This window comes from Musa acuminata, chromosome BXJ2-11 (assembly GCF_036884655.1).
Source record: "Musa acuminata AAA Group cultivar baxijiao chromosome BXJ2-11, Cavendish_Baxijiao_AAA, whole genome shotgun sequence".
Taxonomy (NCBI): domain Eukaryota; kingdom Viridiplantae; phylum Streptophyta; class Magnoliopsida; order Zingiberales; family Musaceae; genus Musa; species Musa acuminata.
The window spans coordinates 28,584,245-28,609,618 of record NC_088348.1 but is presented as its reverse complement, the minus strand read 5'-3'; the positions used below and the strand labels follow the sequence as shown (position 1 = coordinate 28,609,618).

General features: G+C 35.5%; 1 protein-coding gene and 1 pseudogene across 2 annotated transcripts; both read left to right on the top strand.

Annotated features, from left to right (window-relative positions):
• The first annotated feature begins 13 nt into the window (after positions 1–13).
• LOC135626655 (uncharacterized) lies at positions 14–4,001 on the top strand (annotated as a pseudogene).
• An 885-nt stretch (positions 4,002–4,886) lies between these two features.
• Positions 4,887–24,962, top strand: LOC135626653 (golgin candidate 6-like). Of its 2 annotated transcripts, none has more exons than XM_065132112.1 (19): positions 4,887–5,027; positions 5,161–5,375; positions 7,530–7,582; positions 8,985–9,112; positions 9,194–9,393; positions 9,466–9,539; positions 9,641–9,710; positions 11,039–11,092; positions 11,179–11,274; positions 15,866–15,916; positions 15,992–16,081; positions 16,232–16,345; positions 16,441–16,512; positions 17,976–18,161; positions 21,365–21,465; positions 21,644–21,692; positions 23,046–23,111; positions 23,286–24,038; positions 24,206–24,962. In XM_065132112.1, exons 2-19 carry the CDS (start codon positions 5,331–5,333, stop codon positions 24,761–24,763), a joined length of 2,760 nt encoding a protein of 919 aa, XP_064988184.1. In that variant the 5' UTR covers positions 4,887–5,027; positions 5,161–5,330; the 3' UTR covers positions 24,764–24,962. The 2 variants fall into 2 exon arrangements, with proteins under 2 accessions (XP_064988184.1, XP_064988183.1); XM_065132111.1 differs by having other exon boundaries at positions 21,632–21,692.
• The last annotated feature ends 412 nt before the right edge of the window (positions 24,963–25,374 follow it).

Genomic DNA, 25,374 nt, shown 5'->3' with positions numbered 1-25,374 from the left:
TCGAACGTTCCTTTCTAGTCATCTTTACCTCTATTCTATCGTGATCGCCTCCGTCTCTTGCAATCGCCCCCTTTCGTGGTGTCCTTGTGGTGGCCACTGAGGCCCTTGAACGTGCCCTCACCCACATTTGACATCATTGCCGTGTTGGTCTTCTCCGGTCGGCTGCGAATCGTAGAGCTGTGGGATCCGGTGCTTGAGCGCCGAAGCAGAGGTGGGAGAGAAGACGAGCTTGGGGCCGCGTGGACCGCGATGATGTCATCGAGGTCATGCTTCGCTATGCCGACGCTGGCCTCACCACCGTCGACATGGCCGACCACTGTAAACGATCCCGTCATCTCCACTACTTATGACAAAAAGAGCTACAATAGGCTCGTGTAGTTGTATTAATCAATGAAAAGTTGCATCTTGACAGGCGTTTGGTTTCGCAGATGGGCCTGCAGAGGATTTGTACGGTATTTTCGTCAATAGAGTTCATCGGGAGCGCCCTCCGGAGCTGCTTGAGGAGATCAGGGGGTTAGTCACATTTCTCTATAATAGTCTTTGTAATTTCTAATCGAATGTATGATTACATTTGTTGGCTAGGATGAGTCATGCTTTCTCTCCACATTATGTATAGTTTCAAGATGGATATGTGATTGCAAACATCTGCTGAAAACTAAAGTGTGATATGACGGTCATTGCTACTCAACTTTGATGCTACATTGCCAATGGACTATTTCTACTGCCAAATAATGTCTCTTGTGAGTTAGAAGAAAATTAAATTTTATCTAAAACTTAATATCTAAATCCATAATTGCATTGTAAATTTGTAATTAGTAAACTCTGCTTGTTGACCATCACTAATCACCTGTGATGTAGTAAAAGCTGAGCGGTCGGCAGAACAAGATATCTACTTGGTGCAATGTGATACATTAGTGGACCATGTGGAACAATATTGTCATGTTTCTTTCCCTTTTCTTTTGGTGTCTAAAATAGATAATTGATTATCTGACCATAGATGTCCTGCTCCGAGGTACTTAAATATTATGCATCATCATGCTTTGACAAAACTATCTGAATGTTTTGCACATTGGGAATTTGGATTCGTTAAAGAACAAAAGTTTGATATGGTATACATAGATCATTAATTTAGATCCTGATTTGCCAATAGACTCATTCTACGGCCAAATAAGGTGTCTTGTTAGCAAGCAGAAAATGAATCTGAGCTAAATTTTGTCTGTGACTCTATAATTGATATATTGCATTCTAGGTAGTAAACTCTGCTTGTTGAAAGCTTAGCACTTAGGAAGAGCAAGATTTCTACTTCATGTAATGTGACACATCGGTGAACCATGTGGAGCAATATGTTCAGGTTTTCTTTTTGTGTGTCTAAAAGATAATTGATTTACTATCTGATTATTTAGTACTTCTGTTTCAAGGTACTTAATTTGTGTGCATCAGCAATAATTATGTGCATCATCATGCAGCAAAAAATATCTGAATGCTTTACATATTGGTACTTAGGATTTATCTGCCACTGGACATGCTTCAGTTCCACTGGCATTTTCTTGTTCCTCTTTCATCTCGACCATTTCAGAAGTATCTTCTCTCTATATTCAGCAATATCAGGATGTAGTTTGAGATGACACCTTCTGCTACATTTCATCAATCTCTTAAGTAAAAGCAACCTAGTTAGGTGTTGACTTTTTCACCACCCTGCCTGGCTTGACTTCAGTTTCCTCCCTGTCACAGTAACTAAATAACTTTGTGCAAACAAGGTTTCTCGGTTGGTGAATCTTTATCTTCTTGTTTATGTGATGCTATTTACCCTGCTGTCATCTCATTTTTCATTTGAACAATGGGAAGTTCTAATTCCTGTTTAGTCTGTATAATTATTTATATGTTTTTTATTCTGAACGAATGTAATTTCTTTCTTATCTCACTAAGTAGACAACCTCTTTTTGAATATCACGTACAGACCACAGGACGAATGAAATTTCCTGGGTTCTCCAACTTGCTCTTGGCATGCTCGAGGCATTCAATGCTCTGTTCATGTCAATTAGTATATTGTGATGTATAAAACAGGTTGAAGCTCAACTAATCATAAAAAGGAAAAATTTAACAATATAGTTTTTGCCTTAATCTAGAAAATTCTGAAAGATTTGTGATTAGTAACTAACCTAACCTTTTAATCATAAAATTGCTCTTGAGCATGTTATTTTTATTGGATCTATATAATTTGCACCATATCCATTATAAGAAATTCAAAATGAAAATTGGCTTTTTTTTAGCACGTTATCGTGCATCATAAGGATCGACAAATACAGACAGATAGACAGAAGCTCTAAGTCATTGTGGTCGTACAGTTGAATGAAGGATAATTTGGACTTTTCCCATGATTACACTTTAACTAGTGCACATGCTTAAACCTTAGCATGTCAATCAAAGAAGCAAAATTTTCTTTAGATAAAGAGCTAAACAAAAGTCTGACGATAAGTTAGAGTCAGACTCTTGCATAGGATTTTTTATTATGCACAATTCAGTAAAGGTTCATTTAATTAAGGTCCTGCCGTTGTACATTACTCCAAGCTAATATCATTTGATTGGTTTTTCCTTTTTTAAAAATAACAGGTGGGATTATTCTAAGCCTGCATACCTTGATGCCTTAAAACACCTAACTGATCTGAAAGAGGAAGGTATGACCATTTAAATCTTAATGATTTAAAGATTTTGATATTTTCATATTTTGAAATTAACATTCTATGGTATGACCATCTAAAAGCTCCTGACCTGAACATGTTCTGATGCTGAAAATGTGCAGGTAAAATTAAGACTCTGGCTTTGACAAATTTTGATACTGAATGGTTGCATACAATACTTGAAAATGGAATTCAAATAGTTAGTAATCAGGTAACATCTTCTTTGTGTTAAACGAAGAAAAATATCATTGTTACTTCTTCTATTAAAATATGAGTTGGTGTTCTAGGTGAAAAATTCTGTGGTAGACATTCGTCCTCAGCAAATAATGGCAGAACTCTGTCAGCTAAAAGGCGTGAAGCTAATAACGTCTCTCTCTTTCTCTCTGACACACACAGAGACACTCATTCTCATATGCACATAATATTTTTGGTAGAGCTCTGAGATTTTTAAGGTGCAGATATGGGACTGTAATGGGTGATCTACTGTCAGAGAAGTTTCTGAATACCAATTTATCAATTCGTTTCGTTGGTCCTCCTTTCTGAATACTCCCTCTTTGCAAAAGTACAAAAGGGTATGCTGTGCATATATTGTTCCCTCATCACACTTCACAGTTGAAAATTGTGAACTATTCACAGGTTCTTGGACACATTCTCTTTCAAATCTGACAGATGGTTGATGCTTGGGGAAGATGGACTCTTTTCCAAACTTTGCTTCAAACTTTGAAGAAGGTGGCTTCCAAACATGGGGTCTCAATTCCGACTGTTGCTGTGAGATACATACTGAATCAGGTAAAACACCAATGTATCAACAGATACACAAGATTCATTTCCGACTGTTGCTGTGTGATACATACCGAATCAGGTAAAACACCAATGTATTAACGGATACACAAGATTCATTTCTTAGGTTTTGGTAATTTGGTAACTAATCTGTGCCATCTTTTCCTTGCTTTGTTCTAATTTCATTGAGTAGCCATCAGTTGGTGGATCCATGGTTGGTGTTAGACTTGGCCCTTCAGAGCATATTCAAGACCCAAATGCCATATTCTCGCTTGCATTGGATGAAGAAGACATGAATTGCATTAGCGAAGTATCGAGGAAAGGGAAGAATTTGCTTGAAGTAATCGGTGACTGTGGCGACGAGTACAGATCAACATGAGTGCATTTTGGTCATAATTTCTCTCATTCAGGCGCATCTTTCAATTTTGTAAACTTGATACTCATGTGCTGAACTGAGAAGTTTATCAACATCTGTTATTAAATAGACATTTATAGACTTGTAATGGCACAATACCCATAAATACCACAGCTAAAATTCTTTGTTGTGGTGGTTGTGGATTGTTGAATCTGACATCTCTCAAGCCAGTGTTCTGTAAGGTTGTTACCACAATGCGCTCCTATCTTGAAGGTTCTCATCTTTAAATTTGTATAATAATAAAGGAGAAAAAAGTTGATTTAGAAACATGTAATCATTTATAAAGATAGGAGCATATGATTGTAAGAATATCTCAACTTGATTTAGAACTAGATTCTCTTCTTCATTAAACAATTAATTATTTAGCTAAAATGCTTTTCTTGCCCGTTAATGGCTTAATTGCCTTCAACTTTCTTTTGGTTGATAAGGATGGTAAAGAACAAAATTTTCTTATGTAATCGAATCTATCTGATCCGCTTAAATCGGATTAAATCCACTTTAATTGATTTAGGTAAGTTTGGGAAAAAAATAAATACTTGAATCGAACTCAGGTAATAGTCAGTTTGATTCTGATCCGAGTATAATGAAACTTTGCTGTCTTTCCTCTTGATATGATGAATCAAGTTGGGATATTCTTCAAGCGGATTTTGGATGAGTTCGAGTTAGAAGTCGTATTTCAGATTCGGATTCGGATTTTGTGCACAACTATTTGGGTTCGGTTGGCATGATTTTTCCAAGCAAAATTGCTGTTAGCTTCTCAAGTGGGCCAGAGACCGACTCGACCGCATCTTCGAATCACAGAAAGGGTAGACGGGCGGGTTAACGTATGATACTAGCCGGTGAGCCACTCTGGCCGAGAAAACATATTTCAACCGCTTGTTACGTCCTTTGGCACCGGGACCCATACGAACCTCCAATAATATGTCAGGTAGAAACCGGGTAACATACCAACGAGTACAAAAGTAATTATATTTTATGATAAAAATAACCCATAAACGTGAACTGTTATGTGAATCGTCCTCTCGTCTCCTCCTCCGTCGCCGTCGTCGTCATCGTCATCGGGACACGCTTGCCCGATTGCTTGCCTCGAAGGGGACCGTTCCTCGTCCTTGCCTCCTCCCCCCTCTGCGTCGGAAGTATTTTCTCGATCTTAGGTTTGGATCCCCAAAACAACAACAATTGCATCGAAATCTTTTATTTGTTTCCTCCGTGGTCCGCTTCCACTACCCAAGATCACGTCTTTTCTTTTCTTGATTCGGTTCTTCGTCGTCGTGTTCGTGGTTTCAGTTCCATCCTTTCGGATCGGTCGCGCGGAGTTCGGTTTGATCTATTCTAGGGTTTGTCTTCTTCTCGCCCGTGGCTGGAAACGTTTTCAAATCAAGATTAGGGCGTGGCTGTCCAGGATACGTCGTATCAGCCAGGAGGAAGCTTGCTTAGACTGATTGAAGGAATTCGGGATGGATTTTAAGTTGGGCCGTCTCAATCTGAATGCCGTTGCACAGGTATCTCTCGCGCACGATGCAATACCTTTCCTCTCGTTTTCCGAAAACATATTTTATGGTTTAGGTGAATGCTTTAATGGACTTGAACAACGAGACCTATTTCTCCTTTCCCTACTTTCCACTGCTAAATTTCCCTTTACTAGAAAGATTAATACTATCATAATGCCAACTAAAAGTGGAAAATTTAGTTTATGACATGTACAGGCTTTGACACTTCAGCAGGGATGAACTAGCATTATGCTAGTGCATTTGTGAGGTTTGACTGATTGGACATGTTACACTTCAACTCAAAATGTCTATTACCTGCAAAAACAAGCTTAAAAACGACGTCCTGGAAGTTCCCTGAGAAGTCACTGCAATAATAATTTCCTTTTATTGTAGGAGATGATATGTAATGCTTCCAATATCAATCGAATTCTGAGAAACAGATTCTAATTTCCTAATTTCCTCATCTCACTAATATTTTTTTCCTTGAGTAGTTATCTAGCAACAGAAGGGGTTGCTGTTTCTCTGAAAACTTAATGAATACTATTTCATCAGAAAGAAGAAAAAAGGAAAAAGAAAGATAAAGTCTGTTCCCCTCAATAGAAATGCTATTACAACTCTTACAACTCCTAATGGTATCTACATGCTTTATAACTTTGGGATCAATAGAGTATTTATAATTGGTGATTATTGGCTTGAGCTCTATTCTTATTATGTTCGAGAAATGATCTAAAGGTAGCAATACTTTAGAAGTCTCTTGTCTGGCACTATTCCATTATTAGTCGGTGATGCTACAGAATGGCCAAGACGATGAGAGTCACATTAGAATTCTTCATCAGCATGTTCTCATTTTTGCTCCACAATATACATTTTGCTTTCACATGATTATTTAGGACTCTTCTCATATGCTATTTGCTTACGATTTCAGGTATTTTACTTAAATTACGTTAAGATGGAAGTGCATGGAGTATATTACTGATCAAGTAATAAAGTTAACTTATCATGTAATGTTCACCATCTGGAATGTTGTTGTCTTGAACCTTGTCCTTGTCATGCTAATCACAAGCCAGTAAGCAATAGAAAGGGTGAGTGACTACAGTTTATATAGGTTAACATCAGTTGTAATTCACTGGGAGTGCACTGATAGGTTCTTTTTGACTTTGAGTTGTATATGTCAAAGCACATTCATGTTATCATTAAAGAGCTTACTCATACTGATGCTTAAAAATCTATTTTAAGTTTGACCTTTTAAGATTTTTCTTTGAAGGCTATATCTTATATAAGTGAAATGACTTTTTAGCATTTAATGTGGTAAAACAACATTGAATTAACAGTATTAGGTTTTGCTAGTTTTTAGGTATCCTGACAGCAAATGAGGATTGAATTGTTTGAGGCAGTTGTCCTGATGATAATTAGTCCTTTCCTGTTAGATTTCTCTTCTTATGGAATATACTTGATCAATTTTATTTTGGTCATGATTCATTATTTGTATTAAATATTTAAGCTTTAGGAGGATCTACGTGAAATTTGGACTGTATTTTTATAGAATTCTTCCTGGTCAGTGTAGTATTTGCTAATGATTATTGGTAAAGGTGGAAAGAAGAACTCTCAAGGTTGCTCATATGCTCATTACCTAAATAAGTTGGCATTTCTTGATAGGTCTAGATAATCTTACATATATACATCTACTAATCGACAGCTGTCTTAATTAACCTCAATTTGCTTGACAACAATCTGTTGAAGAACATGAAGGTGACTTGCACAGTGACTCGAGTGTTTTATTTTATGTGCTCTCAGTTTTGTTAAACTATCTTGATCTCTTGTAATTAATTAACAATATATATTTGTCTAGTTAATAGGTAAATTTTGTTAATTTATCTAGAGTGCTTGTATGCTCTTTGATTTCCAAGATAAGTTGGCTTTTCATGCTAGATCCAGATAATCCTAGTACATATGTACATTTTACTAATGGGAAACCGTCATAATTGACCTCAAAATACTTGACAATGATATATTGATAGACATGAATAACTTGCACATGAATTGAATGTTTCATATTCTTTCAGCTTTGCTGAATTATCTTGACCTCTTATAATGGCTAACAATATTGATTGATTTAGTTATAGGTAAACCTGTTGTTATTTCTAAGTGATGACAATTTGCATACAGGGTGTTGGTGGATTTGTTTTTGGAAATGAGAACTCTGCTTCAAATGAAGATAGGTATAAGCATGCTTTACTTATTAGTCAAATTTATGGTTTGCACCCAATTCCTTTTTGTTTAATACTGATGCTAATTGAGCATATCTATGGTAATTAACTGCTTCAGTTGATACTCTATATGATGAAGCAATTTGCAACTTATGCATGCCAGAGCAATACATATTTTAATATGTTGACAATTATTATCTTGCTCACTAATGTAAAAGATAATTCATGTTGTTTGAAAAAAAAAGAAAGGAAAATTGTTGGCTATTCCTTAGGAATTTGATAATGCAAGAAAGAATCTTGAATAATTGAGTTTTTGATGTAACAAAAACTTGTGACTTCAGAAGCTCATGAAAATTTTAATTCAAGCACTCAGTTTGATTCTGATATTCTTGAAGTTAAGCTACTTTCAGTTCTCAGATTCAGCCTTTGTAGATTGGTCAGCATAATTTTGATATCCCATTCTGATGTGCTGGACCATTTTTCTTACAGAAGGGCTTTAATGATAGGACAGATTGAACTTGTGCAGAATTTTGTGATAATTTTTGGTGAGTTTTTAGCAAAAGGCCGGTTGTGGTTAGTGGATGCCTTAAAACAAGATTGAGTAGTCCTACTGTTTTTACGCACAGTCTCTTGTAGACTGAGGACTTTGATCAGTAACCCATCATGGACCATCGCCAGCTCCCTGTCACTGACATATGTACACTTATCCACTAACTTGGGAGTTAACTCAGCATTTCTGATGCACATGTTGGATCTGTGTGAAATATAGTTGTTGCCCTCAGGATTTGTACTATCTTCAATCTGATTTGAGAAAGGGATTTTTGGTACCATTTATGTTGATGATCTTTAAAACTAGGTATGCACTCGAGATGATATTTAAGCCAGAAATCAGTAATCCTACTGTTTTTAAGCACACTCTCCTGCAGAAGATAGCTTTGATAAATAACTTGTTATGGAACATTGCCAGCTCTCTGCCACTGACTTATGTACACTTCTTCATTAACTTGGGAGTTAACTCAGCATTCTGATGCACATGTTGGATCTGTGTGACATATAGTTGTTACCCTCAGGATTTGTGCTATCTTCAATTTGATTTGAGAGAGGGATTTTAGGTATCATTTATGTAACTGATCTTTAAAACTAAGCATGCACACAAGATAATATTTCTTCTTATCTTATGATATCACAGCCCCATTAATTTCACTATTGCACATGTTGATGTATGTAGTTTAACTTCATAAATGGAGAGGTCATTTTTGTGGCTTGAACCCTTGACAACTAGGTTGCCGAGGGGCATCCTTACCATGGTCTCAAGCCTCAGCCTTAAAATTCTGAAAGATCATTGCTTCTAGTAAATGGTTCTTGAATATCTTCTCAGTTTTTATCATGTATCAATGCTGTATTTTTTTAATAGCTACGTCGAACGATATCTCGATCGTATAAGCAATGGTGTACTAGCTGAAGATAGGCGAGCAGCTATGATTGAACTTCAGTCTCTTGTTGCAGAAAGCCGTGCAGCTCAGATGTCTTTTGGGGCTACAGGTACCTTCTTTGTATTGGTTTGGTAATATATTAAGTTTTCTTGTTCAGATAAGTTTTAATTTGTGTTCCTTATTTAAACAGGATTTCCTGTTCTTCTAAATGTTTTAAAGGAAGAACGTGATGATGTTGAACTGATAAGAGGTGCATTAGAAACTATTGTAAGTGCCTTGACTCCAACAGAAACTGCACATGCGCTGAAAAATGAGGTTCAGCCAGCTTTAGTGAATTCTGATCTGCTTTCTCGAGAATCAGAGAGCATTTCTCTTCTTCTCAGTTTGTTGGTAAGTGTTTCCTCTTGTTTAGCAGTATTTTTTTGATAACATTTTAATTTCTCTTTTTCTTCTTTTTTGCAGTCAGAAGATGACTTTTATGTTAGATATTACACACTTCAGATTATAACTGCACTTCTTACACATTCACCTAATAGGTATTCATGCATACTGAATTGCTGTCATCTTTTTCTTATGTCCTTTTGAGTTGATCATAGGTTACATTTCTTATCTTAGGTTGTTTTGCTTATTGCCTCAGATTACAGGAAGCAATTCTCTCCATTCCTCGTGGTATAACTAGGTTAATGGATATGCTTATGGATCGTGAGGTTAGAATTCCACCATTTCAATCCAAGTTAATAGTATTTGTACAATTGCTGCTACTGTTGTTGCAGCAACAGCTACTACTAAACTAATAGTAGTAGTGCCTTCATTTTGACATGAAATTATGCACAATTTTTAGGATCATTGTTCTAGATTTTGTTGGATGCTGTACAAACTGTCTTGGTAAAATGGCATATATTTGGTATATATGTACTATGTTTGTGGGTCCCAACATAGTAGATAGTTTAGTATTTACTGACATAATAAACAAAGTTTGGTATTTTTAATTGGAGTGTTTTGTAATATACCTGTGTGATAAAATTCCAGTGGAGGGTTCCATTAGCAGTATTTAAAATCTTGCAAAAGGCGATAATTACTGAGATTCAACATCATAGGCAACATTTTACTTTGAATCAGTATTCTCTTTTCTTTTCATAGCTTAACAATTTTGTATTTATTTGAAGATCTTATTCAAGTAGTTACCTCATATACAAGAAACAGCATAGATGACATATTAGGATAAAATTTCTTTCTGACAAACAATTTTTCCTTAGATATAACCACATTAATTATTATTTGGCCCTATATGATGCTTGCAACTTGACTATGACTACAATATGCAATTAGCTCTTTTGGTTGCCATTTCTCACAACTCACATGCCCTTCATTTTTGTGCTTGTTATTTAAGTTTCGGCTAGTCTAAATACATTGATCTTGTATGAACTCTATCTTGGACACATATGTTTATTGGAAATTACTCGCAAGTGTCATTATGTTACAATGTTCTAAAATGTCGTCTATGTGGCTGCATACGTGATTGCATATTGTTGCTTTGTTGGTCAGTATGTGGTATTACTGCATGCACTCTATGCAGCCATATATGTGGCTGCACAGATGCAGGCAGCTGCTATTGCTGAAGCAATCTGCATTGCCATGTATATGCAGCTGCATATGAGTGTCCACATCAATTGAAGTATTTGTTCATCATATGTGGTCTAGGTTTCTTCCTTAGTGTTATTATATTTATTCATATATTATTTTAATAGTATAAAATTGCTCATAGGATTTTAATCAATAACTCCTCTGCATGTATCGTATAACTTAATACCATGCATAAGTTCTTTGCTTATTTGGTTATATATTTCCAATGTGTCAATATATATAGCATATATGCCTGCTATGTGCTATGTGGGATATCAACCACTTGCATATGGTGTTATTTTTTAGAACATTGGTCATTCAAATATGTTATTCTCTCTATTATGTGTATCATTTTGAACCAATTCCGTTTACTGTTTTTTGTTTTGACATGATGGTTCTGTCTTTATGATAGGTTATAAGAAATGAAGCCTTACTTCTTCTTACTTATTTAACTCGTGAGGCAGAGGTAAATCTTCACTCAGATGATTTATTAGTTGAATTATGATTCCCAAGTATGCTACTAGCTTCTCTTAATGAGCTTTTGATCTTCAGGAGATTCAAAAAATTGTGGTGTTCGAAGGTGCATTTGAGAAGATATTTAGCATCATTAGAGAAGAAGGAGGTTCAGAAGGAGGTGTGGTTGTGCAGGTAATTATTTAAACATCCATTTATGATATTAATCATTTTAAATGTACTTCATAACGTAATCTTTCAGTCCATTCCTCTTTGGTGCACGGAAGAGGATAGATGAATTTTTTTGGTTTGCTACAATCTCCCATAAGAATATTGAAGTTTAAGTTAGTAACATGGATATTCACTCAACTTAAAAATGGTGTACCCAGTACACAAGACTAGCCATTGTGAGGTTTGGGGAGGATCAATGTATTTAGCTTTAACTCTATAGAGAGGCTGTTTCCGTAACTTGCACCCAAGTCGCAAAGGAGCAACCTTAACGTTGTACCAAGTTCTGCCCTTATATTCACCCAACTTCAATGTCCTTTTCCCTAGTTCTAGTTCTGTTAATGTTGCTATGTGTACAATATCCTTGGATTTGTAAATGCCTTGGTCCCACTACTATAGTGCTATACAAATTGTGCCATCTTGAACTTCCTAAGCTTTTATTGGATAGCACGTGAGCAAGTTCTTTCGCTATGATTTTCCTGTTTTGTTATGGTAGACTGGTCATATGAAGTCATTAGTTGGCACATTTGTATTTGGCTATTCTGCCAATGCATTTGAAGAAGCTAGGTACTTTGCGCATTATATGATGAATTATGACTGTATGTTCTGAATTTTATCTGTCTCATTCTTTCCTTTTTTTGAGCATTCAGAGCTGTATTCTTGTATATTGTAAATTCAAATCCGTACTTTGCAGACTATTGGTAATATGTTATTATGCAACTTCTATTATTCAAAAGATCTCTTTGACAAGTTATATGGGTCTAGATTTCAGCATGTACATCACGCATTAGATGGATAATCACTTACTTTACAGAGAAAGCATTTGTGACAAAGCAGATTGCCTCTTCTCTTGGTGAAGAAATGCATGCGATGGAGAAATCATAAAACAGATAGCAAGGATTGAAATTTCGTACCATACTAGAGTTTCGAGATTTGTTCGGTATGCTATGGTATTGTATACCGAGCGGTATATTTCGGTATACTATTCGGTGTATATATATATATATATATATATATATATATATATATATATATATATATATATATATATATATATATATATATATTGTTTTCTAGGTGACGTCACCTCTCTTCTCCCCATGCGGGGCGACGTCATCGAGGTGATGTCGTAGAAAAACCTGACGACTTCGCCTTTATATATATATATAAGTAAAAAAAAAACCGTTATCACTGAGGCGTCGCCTCTCTTCTCCCCGCGACGTCGAGGGTTATTCTCCCCATGCGGATGAGAAGTCGCCGACAGACGAGGAGGGAGAGCGACGCCGATCTATAGGTTCTCCTCTTCTTCTCCCTTTTCTTTCTTCCCCTTCTCCCTCTTCTTTCTTCTCCCTCGGTCACCCCTCTTTTTTCTTCTCCCTCGTCACCTGATTTAGGACGATAACAACCTCAATCGACGGTACCGCCCGGTAGCGGGCGGTCTATGTACCTGTCTACTGGCAGACCGGGCGGTATCATTCAAAATTAAAAACCTTGACACAAACTTTTTTTGGGAAAGATATGCATGTATTTAGATTGATAGATCATCTAGATGATTTCTCTTTGCTCTTAGTGTTTATTTTTTCATTTATACACTTGGAATGTGTTCTCTCATGAATTGTGATGATTTCTCTTTGCTCCTAGTAGCTTATATATTAGTTGTTCAATATTCAAATTCTTTTGTAAAAACCAAGGTTTGCCTTACTGGTCTATACTGGTGTATCGACTGGCTATCGGTACGATATATATTGAGGCATACTGACGTATCGTATATTGGTATAGCAAGGCACATCGACAATATAGTATAATTATCGAAAATAGCTCCAAAATTTTCTAAAAATAGAAAAAAATAGATTAAGGTTTTAAAGTTGGAAATAAATATAAATTGTATAATTTTATAAAAAATAATCTAAATTTCGAACCTTGAGGAGTAGCTTTGCGATATGTTCTGGATTATCCTTCCGTTAATATTGAATTATATACAAAAATAATAATTTGAATTGTTAGATTATTTTTTAAACAACTTAAACTTAAAGATTCAAATGAACCAAGTAATCAATCAATGGATATACTTGGTGCTGCCATAAAAAAGAACGACGAAACTCCACGGGCGGTGGATCGGGGTCATCGATCCTTTGTATCTGTATATCAATTTGATATATTTGTCGGACCCAATTCTGAAATTGATTCTACGACATAGTATATTGATATATCGTATGCCATTGGTGCATCAACGTAGTGATGGTTGTAGTCTAATTGTTGTGAATCACATTTGTCCGAGGTGACTGTTGAGGCAAGGATGATTATGGCATATATTGGTGTGAAGCATAGAGAATGTCAGAACTTTTACTTTTGCCATGGATTATTGCTCTGTATCATAAGATCGATCATCATATTGTTGCTTGAAGAAGAATAACCAACTATCACCGTACTGCTGTTGGCCATAAGATTCTCTATAATACGATAACTATGGATATGATAAGTTTTGCTAAGTGTCTATGTCCTGTTAGCTTTGTCGCATCTGCTTAAAATTATCTATTTTTTCCCTTTTCCCCTTTCATGCATCGTCAATTCATGTTTGCTTCGCTGTATGTGGAGGATATGCTTGTGGATCAATATCAATAATATCTAATGCTGACCTCCTACCAAGTCCTCTCATAAAATCACGTATTCCACCTTGTATCATGCTATCGAACCAACCTAATTGGGGGGGGGGGGGAATTAGCTGCCTCATGTTAGTCGACCTTTGGATTCCTTATGGCACAGACCCACTGCGACCACCATACTCCCATTGTGAGTCAGGTCATCGATGCCGCATTACTTTCTCGTATGTGTACTAATGCTCTAGTGATGCACAAATACCAGGTCTAAGATCCGGGTTAATATCATTACCACGACTCTCATATTCGTCATAAATCGATTCCTACGTAACCCTGTAGCATTCTTCTTTAGCTCTTGCCTTTTTTTTTTCATTGTATCTTCTCGTACTTGTTGTAACTTGTCTTGAAATGATTTATGGACTTTCGTCGTTACTTTCTTGCATTTTTCAACATCGAGATACTCATTGGCCAAATGCATCTTCATTCGGGTGATTCCTTCACCCTTACCAATGTAGCAACAATAAATACATTGCCAATGATGAAAGTTCCCGTCTATCTTTTGAGCATGATCCAAAGTGTCATTATGTACCTATTCCTTATGTGTCATGTTCCTACCAAGATTGAATCAAGTAAGCAAGCTGCAATTAACCCTAAATTAAAATAACAAGGTACAAATATATATAATGAACACCACTTCGTCACTATAAACATGTTAATCAACCTATTCAACATTAAATACGTAGAATTGACTCAATATCATTAAGTTTATCATTAAATACACTAATTATAGCAATAACAAACTTAATTAAACCCTAATTAGCTCTATATTATCACTATAAATATGTCAAACATCCTAAGAAGCATTAAATATGTAAATTTGATCTAATATAGTTCAAATTACAATGAAATCATCATTAATTATATTAATCACACTATTAACATAGTTAATTATTTCCTAATTATTCCTCTTTCACCACTATAAACATGTCAAACACTCTAATAGACATTAAAAACATTTAATTGATCCAATATTGGTCAAATTTCAATATCATTGTAATTAAATAGACTAATCAAATCATTAACATAGTTAATTAATCCCTAACTAATCCTCTTTCACTGTAATAAAATTTTGATTAGGCCATCATTAAAATTACTAATTACAGTATTAAAAAAACTTAATTAAAATCTAATTAAACCTATTATACCATCACAAACAATTAAATCACCTTAATATGCATGAAATACAAAGATTTGACCAATTAAGTGTCTAATTTTGAAAAAAATCATCATTAGACACACTAATCACAACATTATAGATCTTAATTACTTTTTAATTATACTATTTTACCATTAAAAACATGTCAAACAACATGTTAGACATTAAGTGATTAACCATATAGAATAGACTTAGTCATTTCATAAATCAATAAAAATATAGAAAGAGAATACATATCTCTTGATCAGGATGTTCTTCCTCTTAATCCTCTCAAATTAACCTCTCAAATTTGATCCAATCCACAAATCGTAGCTTTGTTGGGTTTGAGTAAAATTATGAGAAAGAGAGATGCGATTAAGAAAGAGTTTAAGAGATTTGAAGAGATTGAGAGAGTGAAATGGGTTGAAAGAGGGGGGAGGAAAGAGTTTAAAAACCCTTTCCTATGGTTCAAATAATCAAATTGATCGTTTGAAAGAGAGCAATCTCAACCCACCCGTATCGCTCGATACGGGGTCATGTAACGTGTACTATTCAGTATAGGGTGGTCCACGCACTGGTCCCCTATCGTACCGGTACATACTACCCATATCGGGTGATACATTACGGTATGCCAAACCTTGGGTAAAAACAATGATATCATGCTCTTGAGTTATTTTTTTCTTGGTAAATAATACTGTAGACTGTAAGCATACCCATAAGTATTTCATTCCATATGTTTTTGATTAATATCTCAGTTGTTTAACAGGATTGTCTTGAATTGCTGAATAATCTTATTCGTAATAGTACATCCAATCAGGTACTGTACTTTTAGTTGCTAATTTCAAATTCTGAACTGCCTTTCTATCTTTTAACTGTCAAAAACTTGGTTTAGATGTTGCTGAAAGAGACCATTGGATTTGATCCTTTAGTATCTATACTAAAGCTTCGTAGAGGTAGTGCTTACAATTTTACTCAACAGAAGGTATGAGTCTTTATTTTCCCAAAATGGAAGTTTTTGTGATATTTTGGATAGTGATTATAAAATAGAATATGGGTTTTTTAAATCTATAAGACATTATATGTACTATAATATGTACTTTGTTATTTTCTGAAACAACTGCCTTGCTGTTAGACGATAAATCTACTCAGTGCACTGGAAACAGTTCGATTGCTTTTGATGGGAGGCTCAGCAAGTGAGCCAGGTAAAGATGCTAATAAACTATCAAATCAAACCGCATTAGCTCAGGTATAAATTTTTCGCTATTCGTTTAAGCTGTATTTGATCTCCATTCTCAGCTTGATTGTGAAATTTGTTTTTCGATCAATTGAAAACAACTTCAGAAGAAAATCTTGGACCATCTCTTACTGCTGGGGGTTGAAAGTCAATGGGCTCCGGTCGCATTGCGCTGTTTGGTAAGATACTAAATTACAAGGAGAAACTTTTTGTCTATGCTCTTTCACTTGAAGATGGACCCTCACGATAAACTTGTCTGCTTCATACTAAATTGATTCGAATAGTCTTTAGCTATATGGTGATTGAAGTATTAGTTCATACCAAGGAATGCAATTTCACGTAGAACACCTCATACTGGAATGTATTGGCTGATATTTAATGGTCCACACATGAATCGGTATGTGTTAGCATCCCTTTCTGGATGGTTTGATCTGGTCTATAGTTTTGTTCTTGAATTCTGCTTTTAGGATTTCTCATGCATCACAGATGCACAACTTGGCAAGGCAAAAAGTGGTGGAGACTGTTTCATTGAATGTGAATATAAATTATTTGGATTATTAGAAAGGAATTGGATGCTGGTTTATTTAGTATTTCTTGTGCTAAAACTCAGGAAAGATTAGAACTTGTAATTTTTGAACAGGTATGTTAAAAAGTTAGGATCCGGGATATGGAGAAATTTACTTTTTGAAAAGATGTGTTCAAAAGTTTTAGGGAAGAGGTTAAGGAATTTTTTTAATCATTTTATGCCTTAAAACTCAGGAAAGATTAGAACTTGTAATTTTTGAACAGGTATGTTAAAAAGTTAGGATCCGGGATATGGAGAAATTTACTTTTTGAAAAGATGTGTTCAAAAGTTTTAGGGAAGAGGTTAAGGAATTTTTTTTATCATTTTATGCCTTAAAATTTTAAGGGGACCATAGTTAACTTTCCCTAGAAATCTAGAAAGCAATCGTCCAGCAACTCATATGGCCTATCAACATGAGACAGCGTTCCTTGTGTTGGACTATGGCATAATGTCGTATTATCATCTGCTGTTGGTATATTAAGATATCAATGACTTTGATCATTAAATTCAGAATAGTATATTAAAATTCTAGAGGCTATCCATTATATGGCCAGAAAACAAATTCGTTTATGTGGATCAAATTACTTCTAGATTAGACGTTTCCTTTCATGTGAATCAGATGCTATTGCCTTGCCCTTCTTTCTTGAAGAACAACATTAGCATATTCCTCTTAGATTATCAAGAAATCTTTTTGACAAGAGTCACAAGACTGACATCCATAACTATGGTTTGCTTCCTTTCGGAGGCTCTTTTTGGTCGCTGAAAAATAAATGGAGAAAAAAGAAGGTAGGAAAATGAAGCCAGTTATCTTCTTGTTAGTTTGGTAATCTTGTTTTGGTGTGTAGCACACTGAGTGAGTCCTGGTATAAAAATAGAGTCTATTAATTTTTAAATTTGCATTCCCTTTTTATCAAAGTTGAGGTTCTGCATATCTTACATTCTTAGGTGTGTACAATCAATTTACTGTTAGTGCTTTAGCTTTGTCAGCATTTTTTTTATGAACCTCCGATTGATTTTTCGTTTTCTTTGTTTCTTTTTTGCTTTTGCCTTCTAATCTTATACAAACTTCACTTTCAGGCTTTGCGTTGTATAGGGGACTTGGTTATGAAACATTCTCACAATCTTGACATTCTTGGAAGTAAATTAGTTGGAGAAGAGCCTCATCTTGAACCTGCCTTAAATGCCATTTTTCGTATCATTTTGCGCACCTCTACATTGCAGGAATTCATAGCAGCTGATTATGTTTTCAAATGCTTCTGTGAGGTTGTTTCTTGACTTCTGAACTTCAACAAATTTTATCATAATTAATAAGTATCCTGTATTTTCAAGCTAGATAATGTCTGTCTAGATATCTAATATGATTATTATTTTTAGATGAACAATGGCAAGACTTGTTAGCTATGCATTTTTCATAATTTACTTTGCGTGTGCAAGATCATGCATCTTCCATTTATGTAGCATGTTAGATAACTAACCATGTTATAATTGTAACAAGTTGATATTTGTGCTTGTCTATCTTTATTATTATATTAGACAAACAATGTTAAGACTTGTGATCTGTGCTTTTCATTAATTCATGTTACAAGAACATAGAATCATGCAGCTTTGTTTTTGGCATTTCATTAGTTATGCTATGGCTTCACTAATGTGAAATTTATTATTGTTTTAGACATTTCAATAGTTATGCTATGACTTCAGAAATGTAAAATTCGTGATTGTCTGATATGATATTATTTTTAATGGACAATATAACAACAAAGCTACAAGTCCCAATTATCATTTTTAATGAAAAATGTCATATACAATTTTGACATGGAAAACATTTCTGTCATGTCTTCCCTTGGAGGGTCGTATGAGATTTGTCAAAGAAAAACAATTTGTACCATGCCCACTCTTGGAGAATTGTATTCATAATAGAAAGTACACCATAGCTTATACCATTTTAGACTAGATATGTTTCTTCTCTCAGGAAGCAAGAACACAGAAGTCCTTATAAATTTTTTTGTGTAAACTAGTTAGTTATAATTAGTCACATTCTAGTTATAACAAATTGACAAGATTGCCTTTGGGCCTTAAGCTCCATGATACTTGATTATTTGAAACCTTATAATAAATGGCATGGTGTCTTCCAGTGTTATTTCTTAAGCTAATAAATCATTTCATACAAGTTTAAAAGAGGGTGATTGAGTGAAGATTAAGACACAAGACAAGTAAATCTGAACATATTTTGGCTTTATATCTGGAAGATTAATTATAAGGCTATGCATTTATATAATTAACGAAAAATATAGTGAAGAAAAAATCCCACATGATTTTAATGATCTAGAAAAAAATCTATTGACTTTCAAAATATTTATTACGATGAGTTTAGTTTTAGAAAGGGATATCTAATACTTATATTGTGTGATGATGTGTATGATTGAGTTTATCATCAATGTTTGGCATATACAAAGAGCATTTCTCAAGTTCCCTATAGTTAAAGGTATATATTAGATCTATTCTGATTTCCTCATTTTCTTAAAAACCACTATGGATAAACTTACTAATGATATTGAAGATAAACTATATTAGGGTGTAAATTTGATTGATGAGAGTTCAGATGAGATTAAATCTAAACCTAAGCGGTTGAGACACACTAGACACTAAGAATTTGATTTTTACTAGGACTAAAGCCGAATATATGAAGCATAACTCTAATGATGGATGAAAATTTTTGCAAAAAATCGAGAGTATACTTAACATAGATTGATGAAAATTTTGTGGAAAAAAATTAATATCTTGGATATATTATTCAGCAGGAAGGGTGATTAATGAAAACATTACTCAAAAAGTTAAAGGAGGCCACATTCTCCTTACATTGAAGGAGCAATTGGATGATTAGGAACAACACCTACGAGAAAGATTGTCACATTCCTCTTAGATTAAAAGAAAATTTGGACGGTTAGGAAGGTGTTACCATTGTTTAAGATAGAGATGTTGAGTTGAATGTGTTGGGTTGGTATAAAAGATAGAATTAGAAATGGTTACATTTGTGAACAATTTTTTGTAGCCCCCAAAGGCAAAACAAGAGAAAAGGCCTATAGATATCTTAATTAGATGAGGTGAATTTATTAAAGATTAGTAGCGTGAGGACAGGTAGAGGGAGCTCCAAGAAATCTTTGTTAAAAACAATAAAAAAAAACTTGGTTGCTTTTAGTTTGACTAGTGAACATTCTTAAGCAGAGATCACTTGCAAATCCACATAAGACTTCAAATAGTTGGGACATTCAGCTGGTTGTTGGGGAGGCTGGTTTGAGTAAAAAAGCTAGCTCGAATTTGTTCTATGCATGCCAGAAAAAGAAAAAAAAAACAGACCTAAGCCCACTCAAAAGAAGCCAGGCCATAACCTCTGATTATGCACCGTACTTCTATGCTTCAGTCTTATTGGTATGCATAATTTCGTTAAGTCTGAGAAATAACACTCCAGACAAATACCATTGGCATGACACTGCCAATGCGCTATGTTTGTTCTAATGTACCTCTGTCCTGGTTTAAAGCCTGTATTAACTTGTGTTGCCACATAAGTGGCATGCTCTTGTGTTTCAACCCTGGGAATCTTGGTTTCATACACAAGTGCCTTCTGCATAGTTAAGAAATCTAATGTAAAAAAATTTAGTACAGTGTGTCATAGTGATGATTGATTTTCTTGCTGTATGAAAAAGTATCTTGAGTACGATCAAATAGAACAGAGTGTAGATTATCTTGCTGTGAGTTTCTTTTATAGATTGATGGCATAAAGTTCTGAGAGAAAATATTGGAGTCTCACAATCTATAAAATAAGACAAACCATTTAATAAATCAGTGCTAATAACTTCTTGTTCAATTCTTGTTTTCAAGTCTTACAGACTGTCTTGCAATATGCATGCAAAATACTAAAAATTTATTGTGCTTGACCATTTGTTTGCCCCTCCATATTTGTCACTTGATCTTTCTGATGAACTACAGCACCAAGGGGGTGGACAGGAAGGTAACCCTAGGTTGGTGCACCCTTATTTACTATTTGCTGTAGGATAGTCTTGCTTATGTGTGACATCCCACTGCTCTGGCAAATTAGCACCACCTAACAGTATTTGTGATACATCATTTTATTATTTCAGGAGATGATGTGTTAATTTATATTTAATTATGTGCTGTTATGAAGTTTACTACTATAAATTGGACACACGCGACACAGTTAAAAATCAGAATGTGATGTTGCATGCAATCATCTGCATTGCCTGTGCTCTTGGCAGGGCTGATAGATTGAATCATGATGGTCCTAGTAATTTTCATCTCTGCTGTGTCAGACACATAGACTCTCTCTCTATTCTCCCTTTCTAGACTATGAAGACCAGACCCACCAATAATTTGGCACAATTGATGTATATTGGGTTATATCTTTTATCTTGATAGTTCTTTACATCAAAATTTTTGTAAATGTGAAACAGGAAAATTCTGATGGTCAAGCAATGTTGACATCCACAATGACTCCTCAGCCAAGCTCAAATCATGCTACTGCAGAAGTTGGTGGTAGCATGCCTTTTGGAAGGTCTGTTGAAGAGAACCTCTCTTGTCTTTGTGTTAATATGGTTCTGATGTATTTCCAGTTTCAGCTTTGTAAGGTTGTTATTTGCATTCACCATGAAGATTTTAATGATCTTTTACTACTAATTGCTAATCAATCCATTTTTCATAGTCAATTTTCTTTTGACAAGCTCTTTTGGCAGTATGCTTTTACAAGCTCTACTATCAGATGGGGCTAGCGGAGATCTTGAGGTTAGTTCCGTTACTCTTGGAACTTAAGAACAACCACATCTTATTGACATTTCCTTTCATCTTGACATGAATGTTACCTTGTTAATATAATTGCCATTGTTGAAGCCTCTCTGTGTTGTTTCACCAGCTGTTAGTGCATTTTCAATTATTACCGTCATATGCTACTAGCATATTTTTTAGATGGAAACATAGCCAGCCAGATTATGTAAGTTTTAGAATAACAGCAGCACTGGTCATCCACCTTGGGCAATGATCAGTGTTAGGTGTAATATCGATTTTAGTCTGTCATAGCTGTCGTGGATACAGGTGTATGGTCTAAGAGAGTCCATGTTTAAATTGTGGGTACAGGACACACTCTAAAATGATCCAATATGATTGTATATATATCTCTGCTTCTAAGTTTTTAATAAAAAAAAGAAAGTTTTTAATACTTTTTATATAAAATGAAAATTTAGATTCTTTTTCCTGCACACTTCTCTCTCTCTCTCTCTCTCTCTCTCTCTCTCTCTCTCTGTGTGTGTGTGTGTTTCTCTTGGAAGCAATTGAGTGGATGGTACAGATATCGTTCCTTAATGCCTCTTTCTTTTGTTATTCTCCATGTGCGAAGCCTGACGACAAGGGAAGTGGTTGCCTTCTGCTTCAATTACTCATCTTCTTCCTTTTCTCTTTTTCACACTCTTTGCCACACCATTATAAAATTGCTTACAAATTTTTAATCTCTAAGTCTTTGAAGTTCTATTCTGTATTTGCCAGATATTCAATAGAACCAGGATCAATTTTTTCTTTTTACCAATTGCATCACAAGGTGACCACAATAAGATTTTTATACTAAAGGGTTGATTTCATGCTTTATCTTGAATCCTTGTTGGTTCTTTTTTGTAGTTTCCAATTTGATTTTAACTGCACTGTTTATCGATATCTATTTTCTTCAGTCATGGTTCTGGCAGTTAGCAACTTTAATTCTCAAGTCTTTTATAACTGCTAACTATTTGATTCTTATAATGTGGCCGAAAGGGGCATGCCCTGCATGTTATTGTTTACTTGTTATGGTTCTTTATCAATTTCGTTTGTCACTCTTTCGCCATATGTATTTGATAAAACATAATTGATTTTTTTTGTTAATCTGAAGTTCTAGGTTTTTGATGGTTGTGATCTTTAACTTTCAAAAGTTTAGTTAGTTGATAACTTACTGTTCTAGCCTTCAAAAGAAAATTGTTGTGGCAACTTTATTGCATGATATGTAGTAACCTTTGAAGCAGTACTTTAGTGATCTAATATTAATGTGATATTTGTATACACTAACTTGAGATTCGTAAAAATAGTGAATGTCTAACTAATCATTTTTAACTACAGATGTGTTCCAAAGCTACGAGTGTTCTTTCTCATATACTGAAGGACAATGTTAAATGCAAGGAGCGGGTGCGTATGTTTGTTGACAATAATATGGCTGGTTGTTTTAATTCCTTCTCCATTTTTTACCCATTACCTTTGAATATATAATTGGCTGTTGTGATCTTTTGGGACTCTTTGCTGCATGAGCATTCTCATCTGAAAAATAAACTGGAACCTGAAGTACTTCTCAGAACTTTTCAGGTTTTAAGAGTTGAGCTCGAGGCACCAGTCCCATCATTAGGTTCACCAGAGCCTCTCCTGCATCGCATCATGAAGAATTTGGCTCTTGCAGCCTCAGGCAAAGATAACAATCAAACATATCAAGGAGATTCATACATCCAACCCCTTATTCTCCGATTACTTGTCACATGGCTTGCTGAATGTCCAAATGCTGTGTACTGCCTTTTGCAAGCACCAGCACATCTTACCTATCTTTTAAATCTAGTATCAAATCCACATGCAAGTGCATGCGTGCAGGGTTTGGCTGCTGTTGTCCTGGGAGAATGTGTTCTTTACAATAAAAGCAGTGAAAACAATAGAGATGCCTTTTCTGTGGCTGATTCTTTGAGTCAAAAGGTTGGGTTAACTTCATTCTTTTTGAAGTTTGATGAGTTGCGGAAAAGTCTTCTAGATCTGGCCACATTAGGCCAACATCGCAAGCCACTTTCAAGATCTAGCACTGCTAGTATGGCAGATGCCCAAGAGGTTGATAATGATGATGCAAATCAGAAGCATGAGCATCCTGTTATAGTGGAAAGTTTTGACCCCATGTTTATTAAATTTATTGAAAGGCTTGAAACAGATATCAGAGAAAGCATTTTGGGGATCTTCAGTAATACAAAAAACAAGGTCACAGTATTGCCAGCTGAGTTGGAGCAAAGGGATAAAGAGACTGATGGGGATTACATCAAGAGGTTGAAAGACTTTGTAGAAAAACAATGCAATGAGATGCAGGTCAGTGCATCCGAATGTGTTTTCTTATTTCTTCTCTTCCATATAGAGAAAAGTTATAAAAGCGGCCATATTCCTGTGCTAACCTTACAGTTTACTTGTTTCTGATTTTTTCAATACTTTGGTTTGATAGTTTAACTCTAACATTTAACTGGAAATGATTTCTGAAGGACCTCTTAGGTCGGAATGCCACCTTAGCTGAGGAACTGGTGAGGACTGGGAGTGGCACTCCATCAAATCCTTCCCAGAATGCAGGCAGCGGCAAAGAGAGGGTTTTGACTGAGACTCTTCGCCAAGATCTTCAAGAGGCATCACGACGCATAGAGATTCTCAAGTTAGAGAAGGCTAAGATTGAGGCTGAAGCCAATAACTACAGAACTTTGGCCACGAAGCTGGAGTCCGACCTGAAAAGCCTTTCAGACGCTTACAATAGCCTGGAGCAGTCCAACTTCCACCTCGAGGTGGAGGTGAAGGCATTAAGAAAAGGTGGGGATTCCCCATATCCTGATGTTGAAGCAATCAGAGCAGAGGCAAGAGAAGAAGCCGAGAAGGAGAGCGAAGCTGAACTGAATGATCTGCTCGTTTGCCTGGGCCAGGAGCAAAGCAAGGTGGAAAAGCTGACCTCCAGATTGATCGAGCTGGGTGAAGATGTGGACTCCCTCCTCGATGGGATAGGGGACGACACCGCACTCGGAGAAGACGACGATGATGATATCGATGACAAATAAACCAAAAATTTCAACCCGCTTGTGTAACATGGGCACTGATTGAGGTCGCAGTTTATCGGTAAGGCCCATGTCTGGGAAGATGTCTTGGGATACCTTGTACAGTGTAACATAAAAAAAATGCTCTGGTCTTGTTCTCTTAATTCCCCTAAATTATGTGGTCTTATTAGACGACATCTGATGAACTCTTTCTTTGTGCTGATTGCTACTTCTTCCTACCTCTGGATGGACTGAATGGTGTCTGCCGCCCAAGTCTTGAATACTAAGAGTTCTCCTCTAAGGTTTAATCGTGATCTTGTTCTATACTGTTTGAGAAGCATTTGGATTTCGATTCTGATATCTAAGTCGATCTATAATCTCGCTGTTCCTTTGTATTGTCACTAGCTTTGCTGGATATTACGATGCTACCATCACTGTTCATGGATGTGAAATTTCTTCCAAGTTTCAGTCTACCGCAAAACTATTCTTGAAATGGTTATAATTACCAATAAATAAATTTCTTGAGCGTTAGGACAATATCTCCAATATCACTACATATATGTTCCTTATATAAAATCAATAATGTTGGTATTTAATTTTTAGATTAAGGTTTAAGGTAACGAGGATTCAAATAA